General features: G+C 49.5%; 1 protein-coding gene across 1 annotated transcript in view; it reads right to left on the minus strand.

The window, feature by feature from the left end:
* znf804a (zinc finger protein 804A) overlaps positions 1–12,277 on the minus strand; it is a 45,533-nt gene extending 33,256 nt beyond the window's left edge. The window contains exon 1 of the mRNA XM_076262860.1: positions 12,167–12,277. Coding sequence (XP_076118975.1) covers positions 12,167–12,277 — 111 coding nt within the window. The remainder of the gene's footprint in view (positions 1–12,166) is intronic.
* Positions 12,278–12,997: the final 720 nt, after the last annotated feature.

Here is a 12,997-nt window from a genome sequence, read left to right on the forward strand (position 1 = left end):
GGTTAGGTATGAACCTTCCATAGTAGCATGTAGCAATTTGTTGTAGAATTTACTGCTTGAGATTCAGGGAATGCATGTTCACTGGTGTTTAGCATTAATATGTTACAGTCACTTTTACCCCAACCTCTTTTGACAGCCACTACATGAGATAAAACCACAGTAACACAGGCAGACACCAGATATAAATGCACAGGCTCACAATAAGCCAGGCCACACCAATGTGAACTTGAGCGAAATAACATTTACATAACCAAATCACCAGGCGGCACCCGGGCGCAGACCTGTGTCATAAAGCTGTCTTAACACCCCCGGCCAACCCCCCCCCAGTTATTTACACAGCAGCAGAGGCAGTCTAGTCTGAGGATCACGCAGACACGACCCTGCGTAGCAGCACCAACAGCAAGCAAGCTGCAGCAGCAGCGTTAACCCTAGAGCCCGGCGCGCTGACCACGCACATTCCCCGGGATCCGTCCGCGCCCATTACTGCCGCTGTTGTTTCAAGCAGAGATTAAATGAGAGGCGCGAGGAAGATAAATTCCGAGGGATCGGGCCAGGTCCCGCCAGACACAAAAATCAATGTTTTATCTATGGGAGAATTCTAATGAAGGCACAGCTGGACTTGGCTTACAAATCGCCGGCAGGTTTAGCTCTTTTGAAGCTCGATGTGATTTTCCAGGCCCTCCGTGTAAAATTAAGTACGGGACTAATCGAGGGGGTTGTTTAAAAAATAAATAAGGTGTAAGGCGTTTTATTTATTTATCTATTTATTTACTTATTTTTGAAGGGTGGGCTTGATATGTCACGAGCAGTATTGTTTCAAAACCCCTCCTCTTAAGTGGATATGTCAAATGGGCAGGGTGCTCTCTGACGTCTGAGTTATGGCGGCGGCAGCGTTTAGTGTCAGAGATTTGAAAATTAATTGGCCCGGTCGGAAATATGATGCATTTTATTTTGGCGGGCCAGGCATCTGTCAGGAGCTGCCGGGAGCTGTTTGGAAGGCTCGCCCGTACAAATGGTGCTCCCTTAACTCGCCTGTGACTCACACCGAGTCGCCATCAATCACGAGATTTACTGTCCTTCTCGCATATCAGAGCGAGGAGAATCGACTGAAATTGACACACAAATGCGGTCGGCGCCACGTGCTGTGATGCCGAGGGGAGAGAGAGGCTCAGAGGGGGCTGGGGTGGAGGTGGTGGTGGGGGGTGAGGCGGCGGAGAAAGCGGGTGGGTGGGGGGAGGGGTTGCTGGTGGGTTGGCATTTGCCATGGTGATATTATTGGGAGGTGCCGATTAAGCAGCGTCACGGTGGGGTAGCCGCGCGAACACCAAAGCCTGCTGATGCACCCTGCACACCACGGAGGAGAGGAGAGGAGAGAGCGTTGGATTATGCGTAATGGTTAGCACATAGACTGTTGGAAAGTGAAAGAGAGACAGTTGGAAAGAGATAGAGAGAAACAGAGAGAGAGAAAGAGAGAGAGAGAGAGAGAGGGAGGCATGACACGGGGTAACTTAGCTACGGCCGGCATTAGGGCGGCATGGCTCGGCTAGTCTCTGTGCTGCTCTCCAATCAGTGAGTGCTCTCAACCTAGCCATGTGTGCCTCTCTGCATTTAAATATGCACACACTGAAACACTTTGCCTCTGCATCTCCAACTCTCTAGAGCTCAAGCTCTCTTTCTCACTTACTCAGTCTATCTCTCTCTCATACACACACACACACATAGACATACACTCTCTCTTTCTCTCTCTCTCTCTCACACACATACTCTCTCTCACACACATTCTTTCTTTCTCTCTCTCTCTCTCTCTCTCTCTCTATCCATGGCTGTGTCTTCTCAGGAAATTTCTGATGTGTGAAAAAAAAATTCTGCAGCCCTACAGTATGTGAATTATGGAGATGTGGGTGATCTCCACACAGTTGCCATGTTGCCAGGCCTACACCCCATTAAAGCAGGGAGCCGACACCGTCACAGTAGATTGGCCCTACATGCTTTTTTTTTAATCATATTTCCTCCCATGTGCTGTACATTTGTTTGTTAAAACTTTCATCTCACTGTAGATATTACGAGACATGTCCTGCTTGGAGGCACAGAAGCACCACCGCATGAAATTGCAGCAATCATGTTCACTCTGAATAATCCGGAGAAGGAGATGGGCCGCCGTGAGCTCTCCGCACATGACCAGTGCTGACAAGGCTGCGGATCCCTGGGTCAGAAGTCAATGCTCTCCCTCTGCTTGTATCACCGGCTCCCTCTTATCGCTGCTGAAATAGCATCAGCTTATATATATATATTTACCTGAGTTGCCCATGGAAACAGGCTTTTATGATGCCAATAACCCCGCAAGCCATAGAGGCCAGTGCATGTATCTATTCCTGCCGTCATATGAGATTGGTTGGTTTCGCCCATTTATGATATTTTTTTTTTATGTATATTTATATCTCAGGCTACTGAGGTCAACTGTAGGTGTAATGAGATGAAGCGCCGAAGACAATAACAGCGGAGCAACCGTCTTACTCGCATGTAAAAGCAATGAGCTAAAAACAAAGTATACATTTATATAATACACCACTCTGGATGATGGTGAGAGGGTAGCGCGTCGAAAAGAACACAGTCCAAAGGCCTGTAAAAATAACACAACTAAAATGTCACGGCACGCGGGGTAACCTGCAGAGAAGAGGCACGTTTTGGAGAGGCTGTTGGAAATGTCAGGAAGCATTGGGGTCGCAGTCACCCTCCCACCGCTCAAACCCCCCCCCCCCCCCCCCCCCCATCCAGGCAGCCGGATCGCTGACAGAACAGTGACCGCTTGGCTCTTAGCTGCTCTGGATCCATTAACTGGGAGTCTTGTCACATGCTGATTAAACGGAGCATCGCCACCGCCACCCCAAACCCACTCATCTTCCCCCTCCCATCCTCTTGTAATTGGTTAGGCATGAGGCAAACAGGTTTTCACAAACAGATTCACACACACACACACACACACACACACACACACACACACACACACACACACACACAGACATACTGTACACACACACACACACACATATACAAACATACAAACACACACACACAAACACACACACACACACACACACACACACACTACACACTAAAGAACAGATGCAGCCCTAAAGCGCATACACATATTATGTGCCATACATACCGGTATGCACGTCCAACACACCCAGTCTATGTACAATAATACACGTACTGTACACACCCAGATTAATACACATAGCACGCACAAGCGTAATTGGTTAGGTGTGAGGCAAACAGGTTTCACAAACATGTTCGCACACACACACACACACACACACACACACACATACACACAAACACACACACACACACACACACACACACACACACAATCTCCTCCATGGCTCTACATCACAGCCCTGCCCGCCCTGTGTCTCATTGTGATGGGGTGGGCCAGCCTGCGCCAGTCCTCCTCTGGACAGCCCACCCATCGCCTGATGCCAATTGGAGGTGCCAGCGGTTGACCCTGAGCCTGCCCGGCATCTCTAAACGGTGGCAGATTAAGACCCATCGCTGTCTGTCGGCAGATTGCAGAAGAGGATCTCCCCCCACCCCTCTCTTTCCAGCAGCATCCTGGAGAGAAATGAAGGTGACGATGCCTGAATAATTAACCAGCACCAATAAAGACTTCAAGCCCCTCTCTATCTCTCCTGCTTTCTTCTCTCTCCCTCTCTCTTTCTCTTTCTCTGAGAAAAATGGGGTGGGGGGGGGGATGTGGCCATGGCAGAGGGAAGAAATACCTTGACAACTCACAGGCATGTGATGTTTAATCCATAAATGCAGCATGTGGGTGCTCAATTGTGCGGGGGCGCAATATTGCGTGAAGAGGATAGTGACAAAGCAAGGGAGAGAGAGAGGAGGGGGTGGGGCAGAGAGAGAGAGAAAGACAAGTGAAGAGTGAGAGAGAGAGAAGTGGAGAGAGAGAGAGAGTCAGAGAGGAAGTGGAGAGAAAGAGGCTAATTGACTTCTATCAAAGAGCTGTTTCCACTCCCACTCCAGATATACCTGCATTAGAAGAGGCAGGAGGTGGGAATCTCCCACATGCTTCAGACGCATCCCAGAGCAAAGGCTGAGGTCACCCGGAAACCACTCGCAACATCTGCAACACTGCACACACACAAACACACGCGCATACACACGCACACATACGCGCGCACACACACACACGCACACACGCACACACACGCACAAACACACACACACACACACTCAATTTCTCCCCTTCAGACATATTACAGTAATGCCCACACACTAACACTTGCGCTGTCTTTCTCTCTCTCACTCAGACACTATTTCCTTCCCAAATACATCCACACACACGCACACACAGTCACACTCACACACCCTCATCGTACACCCCTCCATTGTCAGTAATGTCTGCAATTTGATTTGGCTCCTCTCAGACAAGTGCAGCAGACAACTCAGGGCTGAGGATCAGTAAATAGTCAGACAGCCAGCAAAGGTATTCTTAGAGAATGAACAGTAAGTGCCGCGGGAGTCTCTCTCCCTCTCTCTCTCCCTTCTCTCTACTGTATGTCAGTATGTTTTTGTCTACAATCCGGCTGTGGTGGTGCTGCTTTCTCATATGTGTGTATATTTTTTTCCCTTCTTTTTCCCCCCTTCTAGTCTCTCAAAACTTCCGAGAGGCAGAAAAAAAGCGAGGGAGAGAGAGAAAGCGAGAGGGAGAGAAAGTGATTGAGGCAGAGACAGACTGAGGCAGGGAGAGAGAGAGAGAGACAGTGAAAAAAGAAGCCTTGTTCCTATCAAGCATCCAATCAGGCCGGTGCGGGTGAGGCTGCCGGCTGCTCTCTGCATTATAATATCACTCAAAGGAATCGGCAACATTAAAAAGGCTCTTAGCGTGCAAATGGTAGTGAGCGGCTCCGAGAAACGATGGGGACGCGTTCAATTATCGGTGTGACCACAGGGCTCTTGCTCTCTCTCTGTCACATACACACACACGCACACACACACACACACACACACACACACACACACACACACACACACACACACACACACACACACACACACACACACACACAGAGACTTAATTTCTTTCTCACATACACACTCTCACACACAAACATAATCTTTTTTTTCTGAAAACACTAACTCTCTCTCTATCAATCTCTTTCTTTTTCTCTCTTTCTCTCTCTCTCATACACACACACTAACTCTCATTCTTTCACAAACCAAACACATACTGTCTCTCTCCCTCCTTCCCTCTCTCTCTGTTATTCGTACAGCACTTTGCCTGTGCCGTGGCTAAAAAGCGTTCTCGTTTCCTGCACACTTCAGTTCTATTCCCCCCTTCAGTTTGGCCTCCTCTGCTGCATTATTCACCATAATTGCTCAAGGTGGGCGGTGTGCTGGTGTGTGTGTGTGTGTGTGTGTGTGTGTGTGTGTGTGGAGCAAGCCAAGAAACAATGGTGTGTGTGTGAGTGTGTGTGTGTGTGTGTGTGTGTATGTGTGTGTGTGTGTGTGTGTGTGTGTGTGTGTGTGTGAAGGAGGGGGGTTGGTGGTGGTGTTCTAGCTGGCAGGGTCAGAGAAGATTTGTCACGTGCAGTTGTGCGGCAGTAAGCGACAGTCCCTGTGGGGGCGGCAAGAGGAGAGAAAAAAAAAGAAAGAAAGAAAAAAAAAACCTGGCTGGCTGACATCACACCCGGCCCCTCAGCACAGGAGTGCAGGGCCAACACACTCAGGGGCCACGGACCTTGTCTCCCCACATTCACAGGGGCCACAGAGACAAGAAAACCTTTTAAAAAGCAGCATTTATTCTGTCTCTTCACACAATTGTTAAAATGCCGTTCGAGCCACGCACACACGGTCTTGATTTCCGTGCAGTTCCCTCTCGCACAGCGTTTGAACAGCAAAATGTGTCATCCACACACACGCCAGTCAGGGCGGACCACCTTCTTGTTTGGGGGCCGACTTCAATATGTATGAGCTCAAAAAAATACAGCCTCAGCCACGGATCACATTCGGGAAAAAACATTCGATTTGAGGACGTCAGGTGTTCTCTCTGTGAGTGTGTACGTGGGTGTGTGTCTGACTCTGTGAGTGTGTGTGTGTGTGAGAGAGAGAGACTGGGAAGGGGTAAAGCACCCATGATACAGGGTAATTGTGCTATTATGGCTGTGGAGAGGCTCACAGGAGTCCCCTGCTGTGCGTTTGTGAGCCAGAAGAACACTGTTTATCCAGGGGGGTATTTTGCGGGTATCAGAGAGTGAATGGGTCCGATGGCGGTGGAAAGACATGGGATTTGCACATTTATAAGGCCTCCAAATCCACTGTACCATTCCTTTTGTGTGGACGACAGGGCCAACGACAACAAATACTGGTGGGCGAGGGTGGTGGGGGCGGTTGGGGTTAGAGGGGGATGGAGGTGTCTGATACCGTCAAGTGTCAGATTTAAAAAAGAAAAAAGCGACAGGATTGCAGGAAATGACAACAAATACCTGTGCGCGCGCAGATACACTCACATAGTCAAAGACACATACAAACTCACTAGTGGTTCACATACACACGCACGCGCACACACACACACACACACACACACACACACACACACACACACACACACACACACACACACACACACACACACACACACACACCTGCATGTGGTTGAGGCAAGACTCATTGTAAGAAAAGAGGGGCTTAAAAGCCACGTTGAGCACAAAAAAAAAAAAAAGACTTCCTGGCGAAGACACAATGCGAAGTTATTTAAATGAAGCTCGGGCGGCTGTGTTCAGAACAAGTAGCTGAGCGATGTGAATTTTAATCAGAGTGCTTTGCCGCACGTGTGTCCCTCCCATGTGGACCTCACTAGGGGGGTGGTCTCTCTGCGCCTCTGAAGCCACGCCACCCCACCCCACCCCACGCCTCACTCCCGCCCCATCCTCCTCCCTCTCTACTAGTATATAATGCAGGGCTACTCTACGGGCACAAACCGCTCCACACCTGAGTCCCCCGCCCTGTCACACCTGGGTGGTAAAAAACGGTAAAAGCACAGAGGGGGGTCGCCTGTGTGTGTGTGTGTGTGTGTGTGTGTGTGTGTGGAGAGAGGTGCTGGCCTGGCTAATCTGCAAGGCCGCCACATTAATTATCCACAGGCAGCGCCGACGCCAGGGCCTGGTTAGTGCTGGAACAGGAGACGTTCGGTAATTATCAATTAGGACAGCATTCAATGCATGAGCTCAGTGTTTCACTCATTCTACTAACGCACACACACACACATACTTAAACACATACTTAAACACACACACACACACACACACACACACACACACATATACACACACACATTCAAACACGCACACACACATATACTCAAACACACACACCCCCTCCCCCCAACAAACACAGTTTAGAGAGCTTCCTCAGCTGAGACACGCTAAAGGCAACTGCAACATAATAATGTCTCTCCCTCTCTCTCTCTCTCCCTTCCTCCATCCCTCCCTCCCTCTTTCTCTCTCCTTCCCTCTCTCTCTCTCTCCTCCTTCTCTCTGCCCCTAAACTAATAACATTCAGTGCGGGCCAGCTTGGGGCTGGATGGGGCTGCTGTTTTTTCTCTGATTAGGGCCTTGGCTGTGTGCACTGGCTGCCGTCTCAGCCATGCGTTTAGTCACAGTACTGCACAGTTATTAGTCAGGACTGCACCAGGCACTGTGTGTGTGTGTGTGTGTGTGTATGTGTGTGTGTGTGTGTGTGTGTGAGTGCTGGCTGTTTCTGATTAATGGTGAAAGGGCAGCCCGCGAATAGTAAGCACAGGTATGCAACCTTTGCATACACACACACCCCCACTTTTGTCGCACATACCACATACACTATGTGTGCACATGCACGGGAGCTCACTGGAAGAGCAAACCTCAAAGAGAGAGGGTGAGAAAGAGTGCATGTTTGTATGTGTGTTTGTGTGTATGTGTGTGAGTGTGAGAAAGAGTTAATGCATGTTCGTGCTGTGCGTGTGTGTATGAGAAGAGAGAGAGTGAACGCATATTTGTATGTGAATATGTGTGTGCGAGAGAGAGTGAATGCATATTTGTATGTGAATATGTGTGTGCGAGAGAGAGTGAATGCATGTTTGTGTATGTATGTGTGTGAGAGAGAGAGAGTGAGAGAGAGAGAGAGAGAGAATGAATGCACGCTCGTGTGTGTGGATGTGTGTTCACGAGAGAGAGAGAGAGAGAGAGAGGGGGAGAGAGAGAGGCAGAGCCGCTGGGAGCACTTCCCCAAACACCAGCTGAGAACACATACACACAGGCTGGATGTTTGAAGACAGGCCATTTGCATAGCGCACAATGCGAACAGCTACAATACAATCTGCACCTCAGAGCACTTCCACGCGCTCACATCTTTTGTAATGGGGCTGATTTTATCTCCACGTGATGAAGCAGAGAGATAACAAAGACAGAGAGAGAAGGAGGGAGGAAGGAAGAGAGAGAGAGGGAGGTATGGAGAAAGGGAGAGAGGGATGAGGGGAGAGAGATGTGCAGTGGTGGTGATAGCGGGGGTATCAAGAGGGAGTTGGGGGGGGCAGTAGGGGTAGGGGGTAGGAGGGGGGTGTGGGGTGGAAATAAAGGCAACCCAGCTCCAGGGAAAACGGATGCCTGCATCACAGTGCAGCAGCAGGGACAGAGGGGTGAGGCTGAGGCTGGCAGGCTGGCACGCTGGGAGGCAGGCTGGGCAGAGCAGGGCAGAGCTGGGCAGAGCTCCGGCTTCAGCTCCCGCTCCAGCCCCGCTGGTGAAGTGACTCAGAGAGGAAATCAATAAGGCCATTGAAAATAACCCTGGCTATATGCATATTCACGACAGCTGGGGAAGAGAGAGGGGAGGGAGGGAGGGCAGGAGAAATACCACTGGCGCGCTAAAGCCATTGTTCACTCTGGGGAACGGACAGAAAAGTTATAAATGGCCATGCGCTCCTCTCAGCACCGTCATGGCGGAGGGCCAAGCAGGTATTTATTCAATTTATGATAGCATGAAAGTATTCAGGCTGCCTGCGTCGGCTTGTGAAGAAACGGCCGATAATGGCAATGCAGTAGTTTTGAGATAGTGAACTTCTGCCATCTATCATATCCTCTATTTACTGGTAGCCCTAATCTACAGGGACTGTCCTTAAAAAAAAAAAATACCGCATCGCATTTGTGGAGACTGGGGCAGCACGGCCAATTATTTGCCAGTGCGCACGGCAATGTGCCAGGGCTTAAATTAAAGGCTTGACAGTTAACCATTAAAGGAGATGACTTACTTTCATTAGGAAATCCTAAGGAAATCTATTTCCGCAACCTGCGCCGGGGGCTCGGTTTCGAGCGCCTGTCAACAATGAGGTGGAGATTCATGGGAAGAGTGCATTTCTGGAGATGAGAATGTAAAGAGTCTGACCTCTGACCCCAGGCTCTCCACACACACATTCCATTTCTCTAAATCGTTGTGGGAGTAGAGAGCAAGCAGCCATTGAACCAGAAAGGCGGGGTGTGAGAGCAGCTCTGCTCTTTTAATGACAGAAATGGACGCAGCGCAATTTTTTTTTTGCCCATTAACAACAAAATGTAATACACATCCATTTCAACAAAAAGCAGCAAAACACACACAAATACATAACATCACAGCATGTCATATATCATTATACTTTTACTGACAATACTTAGAATACTAAGAACAATCATGACTGGCAATTTGTAACCACGCTCTTTTATAATTCATTATAGTGATATTCGGACATTTTACATACAGTCAACAAGTGATCCTCTCTCTCTGCCTCTCTCTGGTTGGTTCATTCATTGGGTGGCCTGTGATGCGTGCAGCAGCTTAGCGTTGGGGCGGCCCAGAGTGTAAGTACTGGAGCTCTAATTACAGAGATGGATTTCACTGAGTGCCTCTCCATTACCCACCGCACAAGTCCACCGCAGCACAAGGGTGACCAGGGGGCCACCCTCCCACTTTTCCCCCCACGCGCATCTATTAGACAGCTATTATGTGCAAGCCTATCCTACCCTCTTCTCCTCCCTCCCCCTCCTCCCTTTTCCTCTCTCTCTCTCTCTCTCTCTTTCTGTGCCTGTATCTGTCTCTCTTTCTTTGCTTCTCCGTGTTGTGTTATTTTGTTTCCCAAACGGCGCTGTACAAATGTTCTGCGCTGTCGGAAGATTTGTCCAAAAAAAATATGGCCGCGCCACGCACGAGAGCCAGATGGCACTGCACCAGTGCGAGGGATAAGCAAAGCACTTTACAAAGCCTGGCGTTCCCGTACACACTCCCTGCATCCGTACACACACACACGCACTCCCTGGGAGCCTGACAGACACCGTATACAGCAGACATGGGCAGGGAGGTGTGTGTGTGTGTGGTGCTTTGAGAGGGGAGTAAATGGGATGTGGTCTGTGTGAGTGTGTGTGTGTGTGTGTGTGTGTGTGTGTGTGTGTGTGTGTGTGTGTGTGTGTGTGTGTGTGTTTGGGGGGTTACAACCCTGCCCACCCCATCATCCCCTCCATCTTGGCCACTCTGGGTCTCTGTAAATCTAGATTAAATGGCACTGGGTCCCCCTGGTAAGTGTGAGCAGCAGTGAGGGCGACTGCGGTGAGATGGAGAGGGGTTAGATTGAGACGGATAATTGCTTTGAGTGAGAGCCACTGGAGGAAGGGAAGAGAAGAGAAGAGAAAAGAAGAAAAGAAAAGAGAAGGGAAGAGAAGGGAACGGAGAGGAGAACTCTTTCCCTGCCATTTCTTTTGTCCACACACAGTTTGTCTTGGAGACTCTGGCTGGTGTTGATGTCTGTACTGTGGTGATTCTCTCTCTCTCTCTCTCTCTCTCTCTCTCTCTCTCTCTCTCTCTGTCTCTCTCTCTCTCTCTCTGTCTCTCTCTCTCACACACACACACACACACACACACACACATATCAGGGCTGCCATGCAGCTCTTTCAAGCAGGGTGGAAGGCAGATGAGCAACGTCAGCGCTTGATCCCGAACGGAGCGCTTCAATATTTCATCTCAAATCATTTCGGATTCTTTTAAAAAGGGGTGGTGGTGGTGGTGGTGGTGGGGGGGGGGGGGCGGCTGTCAAGACTCTGTTCTCCTTCCACACTGTACGAGAGACCAGGAGGAGTGGAGCAGTGAGGGAACGAGAGGGCGCCCATTTAATTAGCACATTACAATACCCACAATAAAAGAAAGAAAGAAAGAAAGAAAGAAAGAACTAAATGAATGCTTTGAGACACTTCCGTTCAGGAAGTTTAATTAAACCTCACCACCGTGGGGCTGAATCTGTTAGTTACGGTGCATCTGCATCTCCACTGTCTTTCTAAATACCGCGACCAATATTACAAAGGCAACGAGGCAGAGGCAGAGGCACTTGACACTTTTTTCAAAGTACTTTCAAAAAGTAGTCGGAAAAACTAACGACATCTCTCTTCCCATTCTGGTTTTCCCAGTTGCCGTACTCCAGATTCAGGCTGGAGTCATATTATGCTGTGGATTTTTGGAAACAGTGGCATGAATCTGGCAGGGGACAACAGTGGGGAGGATTATAGGGAAGCTGAAGCTTTAAAGAGACTATTACGACTAAATCCCCAAGCTTCATTTATGACTGTGTATACGGAGATTAGAGACCCCCATACACACACACACACGTCCATCTGTTAGGAATTTACACACGGTCACTGGTCAGGACAACTCGCAATTTCATCCATCTGCAAAAAGCTTTCCACATGCCACTGTTACACACACGGTCACTGTCACACACATTAAAAAAAAACAGCCCAATCCATGGAGTGTTTGGTTGGGGGGAAGGGGGGGGATTATCGACACAACATGCACACAGCACTCTCCATTCTCTGCTCAGCACTTCACTCTAACCCACATGACTTCGTGACTTCGTGCCTAACTTTTCTCTCCCTCGTCCGTCAGCATGCATGCAATGTGTGCAAAGCTCAACACACTCAACAGAAAACAGCAGAGGACTCGACTCCAGTCCAGTCCTGTCCAGTCCAGTCCACCTGAACTCACTTCATAGTCATCTCTGTGCAGCCTAGTCTACTTGTGGGGAGGGGGGGCAAAGAGAGGAGAGGATACGAAGAGTAGGAGTGGGAGAGATGGGTTAAAAAAAAGAACTGGGGATAATTACCAAGTTCTTGTTGCCGTTCTTGCTGAGGGGCCCCCGGAAAACTCCCTTGATGTTCCGAAAGTGTCCATTGCTGAGGTGCGTGGAGCTGATGACGATGTAGTAACACGCCATGAGGCTCTCGGACGGCGTCCATGCACAGCGTGTGCTCGAGTGGGGGTGGAGGGGCACGGAGTAAACAGTACCGGTCCGGTCTGGCACAGCGGCCAGAGAGAGATACACAGTCACTCTCTCTTTCTCTCTCTCTCACTCTCTCACACACACACACTCACACTCTCTCGCTCACATATAGAGTGAGGGAGAAAGTCCACAGCTTTAGTCGTCCTCTCCTCTCTCTTCTCTTCTTCTGCCTCCCTCTTTTTCTTCTTCTTCTTCTCTCTCCTCTCTGCGTTTCAGATCAAAGGCGCCGGGCTCACTTCCCCAGTCAAGAGAGAGAGGAGGGGGGGAGCTGCCTCATCTCTCAGAAAGGAGACTCCTCCAGCAGTAAGGAGCACCGCTTACAGGCTCACGAGCACACGGACACACAGCGACACACACACACACACTCTCTCTCTCTCTCTCTCTCACTCACACAGTGTCTCTGAGCCACTTGCAGTTTGTCTTGTTGTTGTCTCTCCTCTCGCGGCGAGGGCTCTTCTTTTCTTTGTGCTGTTGTTTTCTCTCCTCTTCCACTTTGCTTCCAGCAGAGCAATATCCTCCTGCTCCGCTTCCGGCAGCGACAGAAGCGCCGCACTCCTCTCTTACTCCGCTTCTCTTCTTCTTCCTCTTCTCTCTCTCTCTTTCTCTTGTCTTTGCTTCACTTCTTCTTGCCAGCCTCCTCTTTCTCAGTTGGCC

The sequence above is a fragment of the Alosa pseudoharengus genome, unplaced genomic scaffold, assembly GCF_046254945.1.
Source record: "Alosa pseudoharengus isolate Yale_2024_CS ecotype anadromous, Long Island Sound unplaced genomic scaffold, YU_APseudo_1.1 YU_APseudo_1.1_scf_3, whole genome shotgun sequence".
NCBI classification, from domain to species: Eukaryota; Metazoa; Chordata; class Actinopteri; order Clupeiformes; family Clupeidae; genus Alosa; species Alosa pseudoharengus.